General features: G+C 45.8%; 1 protein-coding gene across 1 annotated transcript in view; it reads left to right on the forward strand.

The window, feature by feature from the left end:
• Window positions 1-733: 733 nt before the first annotated feature.
• ASCC3 (activating signal cointegrator 1 complex subunit 3) overlaps window positions 734-20,893 on the forward strand; it is a 143,571-nt gene continuing 123,411 nt past the window's right edge. The window contains exons 1-8 of the mRNA XM_054174001.1: window positions 734-758; window positions 3,113-3,256; window positions 3,946-4,096; window positions 4,865-5,448; window positions 14,725-14,845; window positions 15,528-15,735; window positions 16,610-16,751; window positions 17,285-17,410. Coding sequence (XP_054029976.1) covers window positions 3,167-3,256; window positions 3,946-4,096; window positions 4,865-5,448; window positions 14,725-14,845; window positions 15,528-15,735; window positions 16,610-16,751; window positions 17,285-17,410 — 1,422 coding nt within the window. The 5' untranslated portion in view covers window positions 734-758; window positions 3,113-3,166. The remainder of the gene's footprint in view (window positions 759-3,112; window positions 3,257-3,945; window positions 4,097-4,864; window positions 5,449-14,724; window positions 14,846-15,527; window positions 15,736-16,609; window positions 16,752-17,284; window positions 17,411-20,893) is intronic.

Here is a 20,893-nt window from a genome sequence, read left to right on the forward strand (position 1 = left end):
GGATTCAGGTACCTCCCTAGGAAGCCTGTTCCAATCTTCAAGAACCCTTTCAGTGAAGATGTTTTCTCTGACGTCCAACCTAAACATTCCCTGGTGTAACCTGTGGCCGTTTCCTGTCACTTGTTGTTTAGGGAGATCAGCCTCCCCCTGACTCCAACCTTTCAGAGAGCTGTAAGGAGCCATGAAGTCTTCTCTCAGCCTCTTCTTCTCCAGACTAAAAAGTCCAGTTCCCTCAGCTGCTCCTCGCCAGCCCTGCTCTCCAGATCCTTCCCCAGCTTTGTTGCCCTTCTCTGGAGCTGTTCTAGCCTCTCAATGTCCTTCTCGGGATGAGTGGGGCAGGCAGAGGCACTGCCATGGGCGGGCACGGCGGTGGGGAACCCGGCGAGGCAGAGCAGCAGCCTGGCAAAGCACAGTGCCATGAGCACGGCAGTGGGGAACCCGGCGAGGCAGAGCAGCAGCCTGGCAAAGCACAGTGCCATGAGCACGGCAGTGGGGAACCCGGCGAGACAGAGCAGCAGCCTGGCAAAGCACAGTGCCATGAGCACGGCAGTGGGGAACCCGGCGAGGCAGAGCAGCAGCCTGGCAAAGCACAGTGCCATGAGCACGGCAGTGAGGAACCCGGCGAGGCAGAGCAGCAGCCCGGGAAGCTGGCCGGCCGCAGCCGGCCGGCGCCGCCCCGCCCCTCGGCTGCTCACTTTCCGGCAGTGTCGTGCCGCGCCGGCTCTTTGCGGCAGCGGAACCGGCCGGCCGGAAGGCAGGTGCGCGGCCGTGCTCGGCGGGCGGGGGTCGGGCGGTGGCGGGATACGGGGCGGGAGGCAGGGTCTCGCCGCGCCGTGAGGGGTGCTGGCGGCGGACGAGCGGCCTCGGTGGCGCTCCGGTAGATGGGGGGCAGCGCTGTTCTTTCCCGCGGCTGGCGTAGAGCTGCTGTCCGGTCCCCTCGGTGAGGAGTGGGACTGCCGCGTCCCAGCTGGCTCTCACCGGTGTGCGGGCGTGAGGGACGGAGCTCGACTGTTTCGAGGCAGCGAGCCCGCTGGCCGGCGCCAGGTAGCTCTTTCCCTTCCCCGGGCTCGGCGCAGGGCCGGAGCCCGGCGGGCGGACAGGCTGCCCTGGGCCGGCAGCGGGGCCCGGCCCGGGCCCGAGGTCCAGCGCGCAGCTCGGTGGATGGCACAAATTGCTAATAAAGGCCTGGTTTCGTTTTTCTGTTTCTGATGCTGGCCTCAAGTGTGTTCCTTGGAGCGGGATTAGCAGGAGTACTGGCACGGCCTGAACCTCCTGTGGTGCTTGCTGCTGGTATTAATAAGCATAAAGGACCAGAAACGAATGAGAAAACAGGATGAGATGAAACAGGACTTTTTCTTCTTTGTGCCAAACATAAGAAACGTTTCTCAAAAGAGAATAAAAAAGCAAACCCTGATCGTGGTTGTGCAGCGAGCTTGTGAGCCAAGCTCAGGTTATTTTCTGCCCTGAAAGCAACTGATGCTGGGAACTTCACTGGCCTCTCAGCTTTGGGTATCCCAGCAGTAAACTTCTGGCCATATTTTGGTTAATTAAAGGTATTTCAATTTATCCTGACTTTCTTAAGCTAGTGGAATCAACTGCCAAGGGAAGTGGTGGAGTTTCTAGCACTGGACACTTAGGATTCAGCTGAGCAGGTGCTGGGCCAACTTGTCTAGACCATGCCTTTGCCAAGAAAGGTTGGAGCAGGTGATCCTCGAGGTCCCTTCCATCCTGGGATTCTGTGACTCTGATTCTGTGAAGGCTGCTTGTCATTATGGGCTGGTTAATGGTCAAAGTTTTAACTTAATCTGTGCAGAAGTTATTTTTCAAGCAGAGTATACACAGTGGAGGAATAAAGTTTGTTTTCTGTTCTTGCCTTTCCATTAGAGCTCAGGGGAAAAAGAAAGATTAAAGCTTCTCTTAGCTGTTTTCTGCTACAGGAAGCCTACTGTTCTTGCTGGTTACTGTACACATTTTCATCACCAGGTAGTTGCTGAGTTGCTCCTCCCTGTAGTAAGCTCCAGTTTATTCCATTAAAGCTTTACTGTAGATCTTTAGCAAGAGTTATGAGCAATTATTTCGCTTCTTGAAGCTGAGCTGGAATGAGGCTGGCAGTGCTAGCTCTGTGGCCAGTGGTTAGCACTGGAGGTTTTGTCCTGTGTGCTTGCTGTTCACGGCAGTGTGTTAGGGAGACTCTCTTACTACCCTCTGCAGAGGTCGGTGGCCTTTGCACAGCAGTTACACAGTTACCAAGCATGTTTGTATGATCACATTTTTGCCCCAGCCCTGTCATGTCCTCTCAGCCGTCCTTGGTGAGATGCAACATGTGGTCCTTAGTTGCTGTTAGGTGAAAGGTTTTCTTTCCTTCCCTGACTCCACTCTTTTTCATCCTCCCCTTATTTCCCTATTTCCCCTCCTTACACCTCCTTCCTGCTTCTGCTTTGGTGACAAACTTTTCTGGAAGGGAGTAAGATGAGCCAAGTGGGGTTGTTTGCAACCTCTGTTGATGCAGCTTTGAGAGAGGCATTGAGAGGCCTCTGATAAACTAGAGCAAACTAAAAAGTTTAGTTCCATAGATTTCACTAGGATACCCTTGGGTTGTTGATGCTAAAGGGATAATTCTCCTCTAGGATAAGAGGATGTGGCCTCAAGTTGCACCAGGGGAGGTTTAGGTTGGACACTAGAAGAAACTTCTTCCCTGAAAGGGTCCTCACAGACTGGCACAGGCTGCCCGGGGTGGGGTTTGAATCCCCATCCCTGGAGTGGTTTCAGAGAGGCAGAGATGTGGTGCTGAGAGACATGGTTTAGTCCCAGCCTAGGTAGGGAATGGTTGGACTTGATGATCTTAAAGGTCTTCTCCAACCAAAACAATTCTGATTCTACTTGCCACTTTGCCTCCTTGCTGGTAAATTCCAGTGGTCAGCCCCTGCTGAGCGAGCTCTGCATGTCACCAGGCCTTGCCTCTGCTCTCTGTCTTTCACCTCCCTTCTGTGCATTTCTGTCAACTTGTTCAGCTGAAGCCAGCCAAGTTCTGCCTGCTCCAAAAGGTCTTTCAAGTTTGTGGCATGAGTTTGTATTGAAGCATTAACAAAGCCTTGTTTATGTTCTCATCTAGGTGCTTACACTGGGATTTGGTTTCTCATCCTATGGATCACTGAATGAGTACCAGATGGCCTTGCCTCGCCTTACAGGTGCTTTACGCTCCTTTTCAAATGTCACTAAGCATGAGGATTACAGTGAGGAATTGGCTGACTTAAAGGTAAAGAGCTTTTTTCTTTCCCAAAGCTTAATTGTCAAGCTGGGGGGAAAGAGGGTGCATGGTAGGAGTTGTTTGCTCTCTTGCTTTGCTATTTTTTAAGAGTAGGCAATCAAGGCTGGGCAGGGACACCTCTCAACTAGACTCAGCTGCTCAAGCCCTCATCCAGCCTGGCCTTGAACACTCCCAGGAAGAGGAGCCATCCACAGTCTCTCTGGCCAACCCATTCCAGAGTCTCACCACCCTTCTACTGAAGTACTGCTTCCTCCTCAGATCCAGTCTAAACCTGCTCTCTCTCTGCTTCAAACCATTCTCCATGTCACTAGACACCCTTATCAAAAGTCCCTCTGCCGCCTTCCCGTAGCAAACTTCAGCTGTTGGAAGCAGCTCCAAGGTCTCCCTGGAGCCTTCTTTTCTCCAGGCTGAACACCCCCAGCTCCCTCAGCCTATCCTCACAGCAGAGGTGCTTCAGCCCTTGGATCATCCTTGTGGCTCTCCTCTGGGAAAATGTTTCCCCATGAGAACAGTCAGACATTGGAACATCTCCCAGGGAAAGCTGCTTGCAGGTGTTACTTCATACTGGCTGAATGCAGTTGGAAAGAGGTGGTTTATCCGATGCTTCATTTTTCAGGAAGCTTCCTTATAGTCATTGGCAATTAAAAAAACCAAACAAAACTGTCTTGTGATTTCAGACTAAAAGATTAAAACTCCACGAGCAGTTGCTGAAGTCTGAGCTTACTTGGAAGAAGATAATGAAGTTTGTTGATGACCACTTGGACAAGAAGGAACACCAAGCTGTAAATGGTGATCTCAAAGCTATATTGCAAGCTGCAAAACAAATAGGTAGGTTTTCATTCTCTGGTAGTGTAACAAACCAGCACCACACCCAGTATCCTGAGTGGGTTTGTTCAGTTTGTGCTTGATGACTTTCACAATTCTGTTTCACAGTGACATTCTGGTTCCCCATATGGTGGCTTTGCCTATCTTGGCCCTGAGTACCTTTTGTGAGTGTTTGCATAAGACAAATCATTATTTTCCCCCTCTAATAATATATATTTTGTTTGCATAATCTGGTTATAATTTTTTGGGGTAGCTCTAAATCTGAATTCATGTATTTATTTGCTTTCATTTTTGTAGCCAGCATAAATTCTGTAGTAATTCTACTGGGAGTCAGTACAAGGATGTGTAGTAATTCCCAGCTGAGTTCTGTATGTTTAGTCTGTTATGAATATTCAGATGAGGCAATGAATAAGCAGTGAGACAAAGTGGAAATTTGTTACCTCTTAAAAAGTTCATAAATATCCTGCTGTGAGTTGAAGACCTCAGGCAAGTTTTTGCTCTAACTCAGGAAAATAAGCAAGCATTGGTAATCCTTAATATGAATTTCTAGTAAGAAAAAGGATAATGAAGGCAGGTGCTTCATTACCATGTAGCTTTTATAATCCAGTAGCTTGCAACAGTTCCTGCTTCTTGTTATGGTCTTCTTCTCGTATCTCTGTTGATGAGGCTCACAGCAAGAGACTGAACCCAGTTCTGTTCTAGGCAATGGAGGAGAAGTTTGAATGAAGTTCAAGCATATAAAGTCACATTTGGCTTTGGTTTTGTTAACAGTTGGAGCTGAAAATGGACAAGAAGCAATTGAGAGTGGAGCTGTTTTTCTCTTTAAGACATTTCACAACAAGGAATGTGTTGGCCACGAGGAGACCAAGGCGATCAAGCAGATGTTTGGGCCATTTCCATCATCGTCTGCTACCACAGCTTGTAGTGCCACATGTCGGATTGCTTCTCACTTCACCGAGGAACAGCTTACAGCCCTCATACAGATGGCTGAAGAGCAAAATGGTGATGACAGAGTCCTCTTTGGTAAAAATGTAGTGTTTTCGTTTGACATGCACGATTTGGATCACTCGGAGGAGCTGCCTGTGAACGGCGAGGCCGACGCACGGAAGATCATCAGCTTAGATTATAACAAGTTTCTGACTAACCAGCTGAATCACTTACAGAATTACTGTGATGGCAAAGCTGAGCCCAAGCCTGAGGGAAAAGTAGATGATTCTTTTTTGTGGTATGAAGTAGGAAAGTACCTGAACGAATCTCAAGGGGGTACCCCTGGAGGGCCAACAACAGAAGACCTCTGCTGTACTTTGTACGAGATGCTGTCTTCCAGCAAAAGTGGTGATGAACTTCAGAATGAGGTACAGTAGACACAATAGACACAGTAACCACACTCTCTGTTGAGATCTGCATAATGGTGGAGTTGCTGAAGCCACATTCCTGTTCTGTTTGGCTGTTCTTGGAGCTATTTTCTGTATAGAAACACTGTCTTGTATCTTGTTTGGGGTTTTTAAGAACTCCTGGTAATGAGAAATGATTTTTTCTCCTTCCCATTCTCCTTATTTTGACCCCCATGTTGCCTTTCCTTGCAATTATCTTATTAACTTGTTGCACAACATGGGGGCCAAGGAGAGGGTAAAATTAATTGGAACCTGATGACCTCCTGTTAAAAGTTAACTGGCATTTGGGTTGTGCTCTGTAAGTCTCCTCATGACTTGAATATTTCTTCTGGGCTTGGGATTTTACCATCACTTAGGGAGTTTATTTTACCTTTTTTTTTAGTTATTTGTTACAACAGTTTTGCTGGTGGCATCATTAAGAGCAGATGGTGCTTTTAAACCTGAAGAGAACCCATTTCTAGAACTAGGTCATAGAATTGCCATATGAGATGGCATAACAAGTAGGTGATTGATTATGCATACTGAAAGCCTTGCCTCAGCTGAGGTGCTGCATACATGCTGAAGTCTCTCTGCCCTAGGAAATTCTTTTTTTGTCTTTATAAACCAAGAGAACAAGAACTACTGTTGGGAAAGGATCATTCTTTGTAAATAAAAATCCAGGTCTGTACAAATACACTTTCATATGTTAAAAGGCTGTGGCTAGTCTCCTGTTCAGGAAGCTGCTGCTGCCTGCTTAGAAAAGAGCATGCCGGTGGTGAGGATACTGGCAAGTGGGCTTCTCTCCTCTAAAACAGTTCAATTCAAGTCTTAAGCAAAGTTTGTTAAGATTATAATATCTTAAGATTGTAATAGGATGAGGGAGAATGGATTGAAGCTTGAGGAGGGCAGATTTAGACTGGAGATTAGGAAGAAATTCTTGAGAGTGAGGGTGGGGAGACACTGGCACAGGCTGCCCAGGGAGGCTGTGGATGTCCTCTCCCTGGAGGTGTTCAAGGCCAGGCTGGATGCAACCTTGAGCAGCCTGGGCTAGTAGAAAGTGTCCCTGCCCATGGTGTGGGTGTTGGATATAGATGATCTTTAAGGTCCCTTCCAACCCAGCCCATTCTAAGATTCCAGACTGTATTAAGCTTATGAGCTTGTTTGGACTCTTTCAGGAGTGCCATCCTGTCTCTGTGGTGCCTGCCCAGGCACACACATGGATGCCGCTTAGGTTTGTATCTACTGAATGAATTCTGCAAGGAATTGAATTGAGCTTCTTCCTTCAGCACTGTGCAACTCCTGTTTAAAGTGGCTGGAGAGGTAGAAGAAATAACTTTATTCTTTGCTTTCACTGCTTGAGAACATTCCAGGCTTCCTGTGGGGCAGTTTGTTTATCTGGCACATCACTGGTGACTCTTAATTAGAGGGAAATTGATTCTTATGCTTGGAGTGAGATGGGAGTTATAACTTATTTTTGAATGTTTTGGACATGTGCTTTTCTTCGGGGACATGAAGTCTAGCAAAGCTAAATGACAGCTACAAGGAGCCTGCTCCTCGCTGTGTGTCAGGCTCGTTGCTAAGCAGGAGGTGGCAGCGATGCGGCAACAAGGCCATTGTTTAATAACAGGAGGAAAAAGCTGATGACAAAATATGGCTTCTGCCCAGCTACCATTGTGCTTTCCTATTGTTTTCTATCAAAACTTAGCATACAGAGCAGTCCTCAATTGAATCACTCAGTTTCTAGTATGTGGAGATTTTTAAATGAAGATTTGAGGCAGCTGAGAGCATTTTAGCAACTTTGCCATCTAGCCCCTCCCAGGGTAACTAGGAGGAAGCTGGAGGACTTCAGTCCCTGTTTGGTTACAGCATGTTGTCCTCAGGAGATTTCTTTTGGGAGCTCCTGTGTATCTGTATCTGGATTTTATTTTGGCAGTACCTCTCACAGAATCCCAGAATGGCTCAGGTTGGAAGGGACCTCTGAGATCTTATACCCCAACCTCCCTGCCCTGGGCAGGGACACCTCTCAACTAGACTGGGCTGCTCAAGGCCTCATGCAGCCTGGCCTTGAACACCCCCAGGGAATCTCTGTTTTCACACTAATGCAGTGGTGCAGTTTCCCTTTATTGTAACAAAGAAGGAAAAAGTTTCCCATAGAGCTAAAATAACTAGAGACCTCTAGTCAGAACAGCTCAGGTTGGTGAATATTCATCAGCTTAATGGGCAGCACCTAGTCCTGTAAGATGTGGAGGGCTCTATAATCTTTAGGCTCAAAAGGTTGCAGCTTTGTTACTGAAATGCAGTTCTTTCATTGTTTATTTCAGAATGTAAGTGAATATCTGTTAATAGCTCATACTTTATCTAGCTATAGATTCCTTTGTTGTTTCCTTAAGTAGGGTTTGTTGGGGTTTTTTCAGCAGGATGTTTGTCTCTGATTGACAAAGCAACAGGCTTTCAGACAGGCATTTCCCCAGGCTCTGCTATCTGGAGCTCTGGTGGCTCCCAGGCTTCAGCCTGTAGCTTCAGCTGCCTTTGTCACTGGTGTGCCAATATAGTGATTTTTTATTTCCACTTCAGTTCACCTACATTATTTCTGTTGCCCTATCCTAATCCCACCACAGATATCTGCCAATGTGCTTTGTTGGTTGAACCTGTTAATGCTCTTGGGATCAAGAACCAGGGGAGCTTCACTCATTTGTCAATTCAACAAACTGGCAGGAGGCCCTTCTGAGTCTGCTGCCAGCCCTTCTGCAGAAGGAGTACTGAGAAGTAAAGGAAAAGAAAATCTACACAAGCTTTAAAGAATCTGGGAAAGACCTTTTCTGTCAGGGGGACAACATCTTACACTGAGGAAGACTTCAGTGATGAAAGTGTGTGGGAAAATCTGTCCCAGCTTTTCCCTTGAAGATCTCTCTTGAGCCTTGTTGCCGGAGTGGCTAAAATGAACCCTTGTCACCTGCTTGCTGGCTGTAATCAGGGCTGGGTTTCTGATCACTTTCCTTGTGCTACAGTTGTCCTCTTTTGAACCAATTTAAAAAGTGAGCATCAAAGAACAGTGCCTGTACCTTTTTTTTTCCCAGATGATGCCATGCCTTTTCAGCACTGCCTTTCATTTCCCCTTCAGGCAGCTCCTCACCAACTTTTAATTCTTAATGCTCATCCCCTCGACTTTAGCAAGTCCTCATGTGGAAAATTGCAATGTTTTAAATGAAGTCCAGATGTGAGACAGCTTCTATTTATTCATTTCCTAGATTAATGAAGTGTTCTGCCAAGTGATGTATCATTAGTAGGTCATTTTCCAGTTACCTGCATGTCTTTTTGATTATTATTTTTTCCTCTAAAACATCTCCTTTTAACTCTTCCCCAGTCATATTTCTCTTTTTCTTATCCACAGTGTTGTTCCACTGCTATCTGTGTGCTCCCTGACTACAATTTCATGGGGCAGTTTTGAAAGGTTTATGAAAGATTATCTTGCAGTCAAGCTGTGAGTTTTGTTTGTGGCTTCAGTGTGCTGATTTTTATATCCCTATGGCTTTCTATTTAATCACCTTGTCCCTATATCCCAAAGGAATAGTTTGTTGGGGGGTTTTGTTGTTTTGTCTTCCTTTAATCATAGATAAATTTTCATTTTGACATTGAAATGAATTAAAGTGACAGGTCTGTAGTTAAGACTGTAATGTCACACAGTATCACAGTATCACAGCAACTAAGGTTGGAAGAGACCCTAACCTCCCATCTCCTCTCATCCTATCCCCGGTTACTTGGGAGAAGAGACCAACACCAGCCTCACTCCAGCCTCCTTTCAGGGAGTTGTAGAGACCAGTAAGATCTCCCCTCAGCCTTCTCCAGGCTAAACACTCCCCAGCTCCCTCAGCCCCTTCCTCATCCAACACTCTCCAAACCCCTCCCCAGCCTCATTGCTCTTCTCTGGTTATGTCCCAGGACCTTGGTGTCTTTCCTACATTGCTTTTGCATAGCAGAGGCCAAAACTGAGCACAGTATTCCAGGAGTGGTGTGACAAGCACTGAGTAGAATGACTTTCTGACTTCTTTATCCCTGGTGGTGATGCCCTTGTTGGTGCAGCCCAACACCTTGCTGGCTTTCCTTGCCACAGCAGCGTGCTGTTTGCTCATATGGAGCCTGTTGTCCACCAGCATCCCCAGGTCCCTTTCCACAGAGCTGCTGCCCAGTGAGGTAAATCCCATCCTGCGCTGTGCTCCTTGATTATGTTTACCCAGGTGCAAGACCTTAGCACTTGTCCTGGTTTAACCTTTTGTGAAATTGAATGAATTATGGAGTGCAGGAAATAAGCAATCCTCCTGTTGCAAGCAATCTTGGTTAGGTTTTAAAGTGACTTTGATTTCAGATGTGTTAAATTGGTCTCCTTAAGTATCTATAAATAATGGGCATTTGTTTTTCAGATAAATCATTTGTTTAGTTTCCTGCATTAAAGAGGGATCTGTAATGATCATTATTCTTTTAAGAGAAAATCCAAGCAGCCTTTGTTTACAGGGCTACATTTCCAATACCCTTTAAAAGCCTACCATTATTTATGTGGACATTTACATTTCTCCCAGTGCGCAAGCCGAAACGAATGTAACATTGTGAAATGACATTGAAACACAGTTCAACAAGAGCATATTTTAGAGTTCATAATGCAAACCAGCTACAAAAGGATTTTTCAACTCCCACAGACTCCACACTCCAAGGAAATCAATGGAAGAGCATTGCACAAGATCCCATTATTGCAGAGCAAGGCTAAGCAAGTGTGTGTGGATTCAGTTTCCTGCTAGTGACTTCTTTGCAAACAGCAAACTGTAGACACCCTTCTTCCTGCTTGCTCCTTGCTTTCACAAGCAGTCAGAACTTGTGTGCTGCATTTTGCAAAGAAAAGCTCTGTGTTCTGACTGGCCAAAAATTTGATGGCCTAAGAAACCCTTAGCTTGCATTTCTAAACCTTTAATTCAGTTTAATAGTTCTTAGGTCTGCACTGAGAATGATTCCCTGAGCATTCTGAACATGTGAGTTATATAAAGAGCTATGAACTCTTCACAGTTCACATTATGAAACTGGCTGTGAGAAGTGCTGCACAGTTTCATTTTTGTGCAGGCTTGCATGGTGCTCAGGTGCTGCTTTTGAGATCATTCCTCTGACACACTGTGCAGGATCCAACAGAGATGCTTTTGAGAAACAGGCTTCATTATCTGTGCACAGCACAGTTGGCTCTGGCTCAATGTTTAACTAACACTTCTGCTTGGCTCAGAGGGCAAGTGGAGCTTGTTTGCATATGCCACAGCCATTCCCCTAGTTACCAGCTGACCTTCTCCTTCAGAGAAGTGCAGTGGGCAGGTGTGAAATTAGCTGTGTACTTTGCTTTCCTTAGGCAAAATATGCTGTAAAGCATCAGCTTCTTGTTGCTTTGTAGAATGCTGGGTGTTGGGCTTTGCAAATGCTTTGCTTCTCCCAAACACCAGTGGTCTGCTCTTGGAAGCTCTGCCTTGGCACCAGCTTGGCACATCAGTCTAGTTGCACATGCTGCTTTGCTCCCAGAAGGTTCACTCTTCCCTGTCAAAGCAAAAGGACAAGAGGTAATGGGTATGAACTTGAGTTTTCTGTCTAAATTGCTGCTCTTCAGGCTTAGGACTCCCAGCTGCAGCTTTTCTAATGCTTCTGAAGCAGAACTAAAGGTGCTTTGGGAGCCCCAGTGCAAGCTCTGATGGAATGCATTTCCATGACATCAACATCTCTATGTGCTTGTCCCATTATGAAGACCCTCAAGACTCATTGTAAGCACTGCCAGACACTTTGTGTCCCAGCTACACTGCACAGCTGATCTTGAGTGCAGTATTTATGCAGACTGTCTAATGACAGGGGAAGCAGTTTCAGAAGGTGACTTCATCATTCCTATATATAGGAGTTGCTAAAAATAATTGAGAAGGGTTCCCAGGAGGTCCATTGTATAGGATGCATGCTGTGAAAGGAAGCATGGGTAAGTGAGGAAATGAAATATGGGAAGTGCCAGTCTGGCTGGACACAATGAAGGAACAGTAAGAAGCAGTACAAACATATTTAGAGTGGGAGTAATGCATCAGCAGGCTGTAGCTTGCAGGAAAAGGCACTCAGAGAGAGAGGGGACAGCAGTGACTGACAACATGAAAGAGAGGTCTGAGCAATATTGTCTGTACCTAGGAAAAGTCCCACCAGGACTTCCAGTTAACTTTTAGATTCCAGGCCACTATTAGGTCTCCCTGGAGCCTTCTCTTCTGCAGGCTGAAGAACCTCAGATCCCTCAGGGGCTGTTCCAGCCCTCTGATCATCTTTGTGCCCCTCCTCTGGACCTGCTCCATCAGGTGTGTGTCCTTCCTGTGCTGAGGGCTGCAGAGCTGGCTGCAGTGCTCCAGGTGGGGTCTCAGCAGAGCAGAGTCTGACATCAGCATTGGGCCCCGCACGTGTGCCTGCCCTTGGCGTCGCAGACATCCTCATTCATGGCAAAGCAGCTTGGCTCCTGGAACATGTTTGGTTTCAAGAGTCAAAGAGCCTTTTCCTTTTGTGCAATAAAAGGACTTTTTAGCCCTAACAAATTAGCATATCACAAAACTTATTCCCCATTACTTAGTACCTAAAAGCAGTTCTCATTTTGGGAAGCAGAGGCATACATGGATCACCCCTGTGGTGTTTTATCTTTATCTTCTCATCAAAGCCTCTAACCTGGCATGGGGCTGGCTTTTCAAGCTCATCTTCTCTCTTTTTTCCCCCCAATACAAAGCCCACATCTCATTATTCTTGACCATGGAGCTTATCTGCTCCCCCTCTTACAGAGGCAATAATTCTGTTATTTCTCAGGCAGTTTTCTTCTTTATTTTTTTTCCCCTTGTGGCCTTTTTTAAACTCAGAAGTACACAGCTTTGTTGATGTCCAGGGACTGTTGAAACCCCACAGATGACAAGCTTTGTCTTTTTGTGAAAACAGAGCCATGCTGTCTCCCTTCAGAAGGCACCAAACTGAATAGCATTTGAGTGCTGTTTTTTGAGGGCAGAACTTAAGAAATGATGAAAGAGCTGCAGTGAGAGTCAAGAGATGCTTGGCTTCATCCTAGGGCTAAGAGCTTCTTGCTCTCCTTCCCGTCAGTAACTTTTCCTCTTTCCTGTCAACTCCTTCACTTAGTTTTGTTGTATCTTTGAGGTGGTACAAGGCTTGATCTCTTCATGGTAACTTCTGAATGAGCTTCAATATATTATTGAACTTAATGAGATCTTCTTCTAGAACAAGCCACTCTGGGCCTGGTAGAACTTTGATGCTGAGAGGTTCTTTTCACATCCACTTAAGGAGCTACAAATTGGGCAGATGGCAGCTTAAAGATGAAGGATCACTCATTACTTAAGCACAAAATCACTTTCCTCTAAGTCATCTCATAGGTGACTTTCCTGGCCAAAGAGGAGTTTACAGTGGTGCTCTTGAAGGGCTCACTGGTGTGAGCCCTTCATCTGTGCAGAAGACTGAGCAGGAGGCCCATAGAGCAGTCATTTAGTTTGGTCTTTGCCCCCAAACATTTTGTCTTTCTGTGAACTTTGGAAGTTACTGAAGAGGCTTAAAGGTGTTAAAAATGTACTTCAAAGGAGTTTGTTGGCTCACACAGTGTTTTACACTCAGAGTGATTTGGTTTCCTTGGGAAACCTCAGGATGTGGTTTAGTGGCCATGATGGAGTTGGGTTGATGGTTGGACTCCAAGATCTTAGAGAGCTTTTCCAACCAAAACAGTCCTATGATTCTGTAACTTCAGCAGAGCAGTGCTTCATAGTAAGACCCAAGCGAGGCACAAAGCTGTTCCTGTTGTGCTTTTGCTTGTGTTTGCAAACCAGGATGTTTGGTTTATGTGATCCCTTCCCACCTCATAGAAGAGGTCCTTGTGATGCTGGATTTGTGATGTCAAAGTAATGTTCCCAGGTCCGTACCTCCTAATTGAGGTCACACCAAGGACCTCCAAGGCTCCTGATAAATTGTGCCTTACAGAGTTAAGAAGGGAGTATCAGCTATTTAACATTCAGAGGAAAGTCTTTAAGTGTGAGTTCAACCCTCAAGATTTACTTTTTATGGCTGAGCTTTGCTTGATAAAAAAATTTACTGTGCCACACATCTGTTGGGGTTCAGCTTTCTTGTTCCCTGCTCTGCCAGACAGTGTGGGGAGCTTGCCTCACCTTTCTAATACAGCATGACCCATCTTGTCCTCCATTCCTGGATTGATTGCTCATTACACTTCCTTCCAGATATTAAGACCGTGGCTATAAAATCAAATGTAAAAGTCATCCATACAAATATGAGTGGCCATACATCACACTCATTTGTGTCTCTATGGTACTAGCTGAAGTCATCTGAGACCTTTGTTGTTGGAGGCAGCCAGAGTTGCCTTTTGGGTACAATCTGTCCTGACTCTAAGGGGTATAATTATTTGGCTGGTGTTCAAGAAGCTGCTGACTGACACCCAGCCTCTCCAGCTCCTGCCTGCTGCCTAGTTTATCTCATTGGATCTTCATAAGACAGCAGCTCTGCATGTTCACCACATTCCATTGCCTGCTGTCAAGGTCTTGGATGTTGACTTTTCAGGCCAGAATATATAACAACATATCAAATCTGATATGCTGCACCTATAGTGAGTGCCTCTTGGTAGGGAATTCTGTGCTGGTGTGCATCACCTGCATGAATGGCACAGGCTGAAGTTGATACTGGTGTCCTCTTCATGGTTTCCTGCTGTATTCTACAGCTGTTATTTTTCTCTTTGTTTCTATTTGTAGGCCATGGCTGTGACAATGCAGCCAGCTCTGTCTGTTCACTGGCCTGTCTTTATGTGATTTGTGAGAAAGCATTGGTTCTCCTGATTTAGCTGCTTGGATTGTGGAGGAATAAATTTGCAGCACAGTTAGGCAAATGGCTGTGAAGACAGACAGATAAAACGTAGTCTTCAGAAGAGCTGAGTTTTCAAGCAGTCTCTGAGAGCAGCAGAGCTTTACTTGGTAGACATCATTCACAGATTTATTTTTAAAACTTCCTGCAAACTTTCTGTGCTTTTCCCCTGTTGGTAAGGGAGGATCAGGATGACTGCCAGCAGTGATAGCTTTTGGGTTGAATTACTTGCAGTGGAAGTTCATTAATGTCTTCAAACTCATTGTCAGCATATGTGCTGCTGCCAGGGAGGGGAATATTGCAGCCCTGCTTATGGATTTCTGTGCAGATGAGTAATAACTTAGGACTTTGTTTTCGTTGTAGCTGTTTGAATTGCTGGGTCCTGAAGGGTTTGAACTCATAGAGAAGCTTCTACAGAACAGATCTCTGATTCTGGAAAGATCTTTGACTTGTCCAAATGACAACAGGTTTCAGGCTCTTCAAGGTAAGGAACTACAACATTTTTATCCCAAATCACATGAAAAGTAGTTTTCTAACTTTTCAAACAACAATACTGTCAATGGCTGCTTAAAAGGCAAGTAAAAGAGATAAGGAGTGAATGGAGAGAGATTGCTCTGGGCTTAAACAAAGATCTCCTGGTGAAGGGAAAGCATCCTTGTGGTCATGTAGAACAGGGTCTCTTTTCCCAGTTGTTTAGGGAGTTTACTTTGGGAGTTTGCTTGCACTACAATCATGTTGTGTGGTAAACACACACTGACTGTTAAGTGTTTGGAAATCCTGCCTGCCCAAACTGCTGTCTCTGTGCAAGAGGAGACAGCAGTGGTGGTTCCTCTAGGGAAGTCAGAAACAGAAAAGAAACAGAGCCCTTCCTTTTGCTGCTAGCCCATCCTCTTGCTTTGAGATGAAGATGTTTTGCTTGCTTTATGATGTTGACTTTAAACATCCAACCTTCGGAACAGCAGCTTTTAGATTTCTTCAGGCCAGCTGCTGCACAGCCCCTCTATACAGAGCTAAACTGTCTTTAAACACAAGCCCACTTCCTTCCCTCCCCAAAAAACAACCAACCAAGCATTCCCCCACAAAATCCAAACCTTTAGAAGCAAAGCAGGGAGAGCAAAGCCGGGATGCAGTAGCTGTGAAGTTGCCTGCCTGTTGTCCTGTCGCAGAACAGTGCAAGAGGCTCCTGGGAGAGAGCACCAAGCCCAATTATGGTTGTCAAGTGACAATTCAGTCTGAACAGGAAAAGCTGCTACTGAAGCAGTACCGTCGGGAAGAGAAGAGAAATGCCAGGAAAGAGAAGCAGGCTGGGGAAGATGGAGAAGCTTCTGGAGAAGGATTAATGAACTTTGATCCCAAAGAGCTGCGGATGCAAAGGTAACAAACGCCCCCGGCTGAGAAACGCTTCTGTTGTAATCCCTACTTCAAGGTACCCTAATGGTTTGTTTTCCTTAGCTTGCCTTGCTGCTGAGGTGATTCTGCCTTCAAGCCACGTTCTGCTACAAGAGTAGAATTTCTCTTTTTTGATATGAAAACCTGATTTTCAGGGAAAACAAGCAATGATCTGCTTAATGAGAATCCTCTTGATCTCATCTCTGTGGGCTGGAGATGCAGATGAGAGGGGCAGGCTATCTTTCTTGCTTCCCATACACACACCACTTGCTTAAGATTGATGAAGTCTGTACTAAATCTATCAGAACCATCTTTCTGGTTTTTCCCTCTCAGGATTAATGGGTGCTGGTTTCCATGCTGTCAGCTAAAGGTAGTGGGAGGAGTAGGGAAGGGAGAGGATAAGAAGCAAATAAACTCTTGTGTTTCCTACTGAGAAAAGCAGTGAGGCTGGCACCTGACTGTGAATACTGATCTTGCTGTGCTGCTTACAGAGAGGCTACACTGCATTTAGGGAAGCCTTGCCCTTACTGGACTGCACTTCTGATTGTTCTGCAGGCAGTGGGTTGTGAGGACTTGGTTTATAATAGTAATAATAATAATAATAAACCAGGTTGGAAGAGACCTTCAAGATCATCATGTCCAACCCATCAACCAATCCAACCCATCTAAACAACTAACCCATGGCACCAAGTTTAACTGATGCCAGAGGCTAACACTGTAAAATTCCTTTGTTGAGTATTTTAGGCAATGTATTTTTCCTTTGAATTTCCATAACTGTTGCTCTGACTTCAAGCAGCCACACTCTGCCTAAAATGGGCAGAATCAGTGCAGTTGTTTGGTTCTTTTGTTTTCCTCACAGAGAACTGGCACTTCTGAACGCTCGAAGCATGCCTGTCCTGGCCAGGCAGAGAGAGGTGGACTTGGAAAAAATCCATTATCCACATGTTTATGATTCCAGAGCTGAAGCCATGAAAACATCTGCATTCATTGGGGGTGCAAAGGTAGGTGTTTGCTGCATGACCCTTCTGGACCCATCTTGCCCAGGGAACAACCTGCAGCAGGGTTCCCTTGGCTCCCTTAGAGATGCTCCTCCTCCTTGCCCACATCCAGAGTTTGAAGCAGGGCTTCTTTGCAGAGGGTTTTAAACACTTTCATGTGTCCTGGTGTGGTTTTGACCCTTTCCCAGCTAATACATTTGTTATTTCTAGGGTGATTGAATGAAAAGCCTGTTTTTTTTTCCTCTTGAGAACCATTGAATTTACTTGAACAAAGTGAATGCTTTATGAAATGCTGAACTTAATGGCTTTTGAAATTTGTTAAATGGATTTATCTTATTTATGTCTGGCTGGGACTATTTTCTGAGTAAAAAACCTGATTGTTTGGGGTTCACTGCTATCTAAAAAAAGAATCTGTGAGAATTTTGGATTCCTTTTTTTGCAGGAAGGTGCTAAAGCACTGTTCAGAGTGGGTTCTGCATAATGACAGTTTGTGTTTTCACACTTGGAATTATTTTTTCCCCTTGATACTGTTCTAGGTGTTCTTACCAGAGGCAGTTCAGAGAGAAAACAACAAAATGTATGAAGAAGTAAAGATCCCCCACAGTGAGCCAATGCCTATTGGTATTGAAGAGAAGATTGTTTACATTAAAGACTTAGATGAGGTGAGTAAAGGATTTCCAAGACATGAAATTAGTTTTTCCTTTGTATTACAAAAACTTACCTGAAAAAGACTGCCAATAATTGGTGTGATGTGTAAATGCAGCTGCTGAGCTTCCTCACTGCTGATGCTGAGATGATTTGTTGGGGGATGTAGTTCAGTGATCCAATCCCTTTCATAATGTCTTAGGTAGATCATCCAAGCCAACCCCCTTGCTAAAGCAGAGGCGCCCAGAGAAGCTTGGCCAGGATCACAATGTCCAGGTGGGTTTGGAATCTCTCTGGAGGAGGAGATTCCACAACCTCTCTGGGCAGCCTGCTCCAGGGCTCCAGCACCCAGTAACAGATCCTCACTGACACTTCCATTGATGGTCAGGCCTGGGGAAAGGACTTGAAGCTGAAGCAATCTCTTACAGTCCAGGCTGAAAAGGGGCTTGTGGTGAGGAAGAGCAGAGCTGCTGCAGTGTCTGGGCAGCTCTGGAGCTGAGGATGGGGACACCATAACTCAGTATGCTTCTACTTCATGGCTAGCCAAGAAAGACATAGAGCTGCTGGAGCAGGTCCAGAGGAGGCCACAACAATGATGGGAGGGCTGGAAGCTATCTGCCGTGAGGCCAGGCTGAGAGAGTTGGAATTGTTGAGCCTGGAGACCAAAAGGCCTCAGGGAAGCCTTCTGGTTGCCTTCCAGGATTTAAAGGGGCTGAGAATGAACCTGAACTTTAAGAGGTGATGGTTTAAACTCAGAGGGGAGATTTAACCTAGAGGGTAGTGAGACCCTGGCCTGGGTTGCCCAGCGAGGTGGGAGATGCCCCATCCCTGGAACCATTCCAGGTTAGGTTATTCACAGGTTTGAGCAACCTGCTCTAATTGAAGATGTCCCTGCTGACTGCAGGGGGATTGGACCAGACAACCTTTAAAGTTGCCTTCCAACCCAAACCATCCTGTGACTCTATGGACCCAAGCCAGGTTCAGTGCTATGGGTCATCGAATCATTAGGGCTGGAAAGATCTCTTTTCAATCAGGTTGAGGAAAGCTGAACTATCTTTCACTTGAAGTGTTTATAAGTATCAGTTGAGATTCCTCAGAACCTGGATCATTTCAATAAAGAGAATGTGAAAAATGGAGTCAGCACAAACTTAGATTTATTGGCTTTGGCTGCTTGACATCCTGTGTGACCATTAGTGAAGCCTACAATAAAGGTGGGGGTGTGCCAGCCTTGTTCCCAAATAAATGGACCTTTAAAGTCATAAACTCAGGTCAGGGAAAGTTCCTCTTCAAGCCTGTGAAAACAGGTTTTTGTCTAATAAATTGCTGCTGGTGAAAAATTGCTTCAGCTTTTTACCTCAAGTGGATGTTCTGAGTAGGATTTATTACTTTCATGTTATTTTTATTTCCTTTTCCTAACACTACTTAATGATCCCAATAAGAAGGGGTTTTTTTTCCTCCCTCTGCATTGTGTGAAGGAATGATTGCAAAATCAATATTCTCTCTTTTTTTTTCTTTCCCCCTGTAATGTTTTCTTGTATTTGGAATGGTACAGGACAAGGCTCCTGTACAGAAGCATGGATATTATTGCACAAATTACCCTTTTCACATCCAGACTCTTGCACCATTTATCCCTCAGCTGATCTCAGTCCATATTTCAGTTGCATGTTTGCCAAACTGCAGTTGAAAGCTGGAGGGAATTGAACAGTTTGTAAAAAGAAGTATTGTTAATTGTAATGAAATCTTGCCACCCATCCAAGGAAGCAGGCTGGGAAATCGCTCTGAGGAAAATCTGCAAGTTCTGTGCTCATTAGCCCCAGCTTCAGGCAAGGAAAATAGCCCACACAGGTCAAGGTAATGATGAAGAACTCCCCGTGAGCTGGCAATGGTTGCTCGCAGCCCAGAAGGCAGCCATGCCCTGGGCTGCATCAAAAGCAGTGAGAGCAGCAGGACAGGGAGGGGATTCTGCCCCTCTGCTCTGGTGAGACCCCACCTGGAGCACTCAGTCTGGTTCTGGTACCCCAGCACAAACAGGACATGGAACTGCTGGAGAGGGTCCAGAGGAGGCCACCAAGATGACAGAGGGCTGGAGAACTTCCCCTACAGGGACAGGCTGAGAGCTGGGGCTGTTCAGCCTGAAGAGAAGGCTCCAGGGAGAACTTAGGACAGCCTTCCAGTACCTGAAGGAGCGACAGGAGGGCAGAGGAAGGAACTTTTTTTATAGTGATAGGATGAAAGGGAATGGATTGAAGCTTGAGGAGGGCAGATTGAGACTGGAGATTAGGAAGAAATCTTCAGAGTGAGAGTGGGGAGACACTGGCACAGGTTGCCCAGGGAGGCTGTGGCTGTCCCCTCCCTGGAGGTGTTCAAGGCCAGGTTGGATGAGGCCTTGAGCAAGCTGGGCTGGTGGGAGGTGTCCCTGCCCATGGCAGGGGGTTGGAAGTAGATGATCTTCCAAGCCAAACCATTGGTGGGCATGTCTGTACTGCTGACTGCAGAGAACTTCATTCCTGCTGTTCTCTTCTTCCAAGGGGCATGGCTGTGTATGATGTGCTTAGCAAAAGCTGCTGAGAAGCAGGAGTAGCTGCTGTCACAAAGTTGCATACTCTTACAGTTCTTTGGGATTTTGGTTGCTCCTTCTCCTTCAGACAGTAAATATGATTAGGGAAATGCACTTTGTGATATTAACATGAGTTAAAATTGACTGCATCTGATTGGAATGAAACCTCAGCCTGTTTCATTTCCCACACAGCTGCCAAGCATGTGTATATTGTGTAGTGCTGCCTCAGAAATGGTTGGAAATCTGCTGGGAATGCTTACAAAGGCAAACCAGTAAAGGGCACCAGCTGCTGAAGAGCACCTGCTGAGCCACTGTGGGAATAGCCACATCTGCCTCTAGCTAGAAGTAATCTAACAAAGTACCTGCATTTACCTGGCAGGATTTTAATTTGTGTCAAGATTCAACCGGTGGAACTGTTTCTGAATACTTAAAGAAGAGAGGGGGCAAAAACCAAACCTGAGTTGTTAGGGGTTTTTTTTCTTGTAGTACTGAGCCATAGGAGTCTGTGAAGGATTCTCATTCTCCTGGCTAATTTGGGGTTTGTTTTAACAAAACAAACCCAGCCAGGGCAGCCAGAAGTCTCAGCTACTGTGCAGGCTGTTTTACTGAGGGCTGCAGTTGTCGTGGAAGAGAGGATGCTACTGAAGAGCAAGTTTCCAGTCTTTGTTTGGATAGTTTGAGAAATGGATCTCAGGGGGGGTTGTGAGAGTGTATGCTGGGTTTCATTGCAGTGGATGTGATTCATTGTGGCTGGGGAAGTACACACAGAAATAGGGTTTAAAAGCAGAAGTCACAAAAGAGACGTGAACGGCTTTTAACGGCGGTGTGCGTTTTCTGTCGTTGCTCGAGTCTTTGTGTCCCCACATGTTGGTGACCTTATCACACAAGTTCAGCATCACCTAACTCCTTTTTTTTGCTGCAGTACATTAGGTATCATAGGTTG

The sequence above is a fragment of the Dryobates pubescens genome, chromosome 28, assembly GCF_014839835.1.
Source record: "Dryobates pubescens isolate bDryPub1 chromosome 28, bDryPub1.pri, whole genome shotgun sequence".
Taxonomy (NCBI): Eukaryota; Metazoa; Chordata; class Aves; order Piciformes; family Picidae; genus Dryobates; species Dryobates pubescens.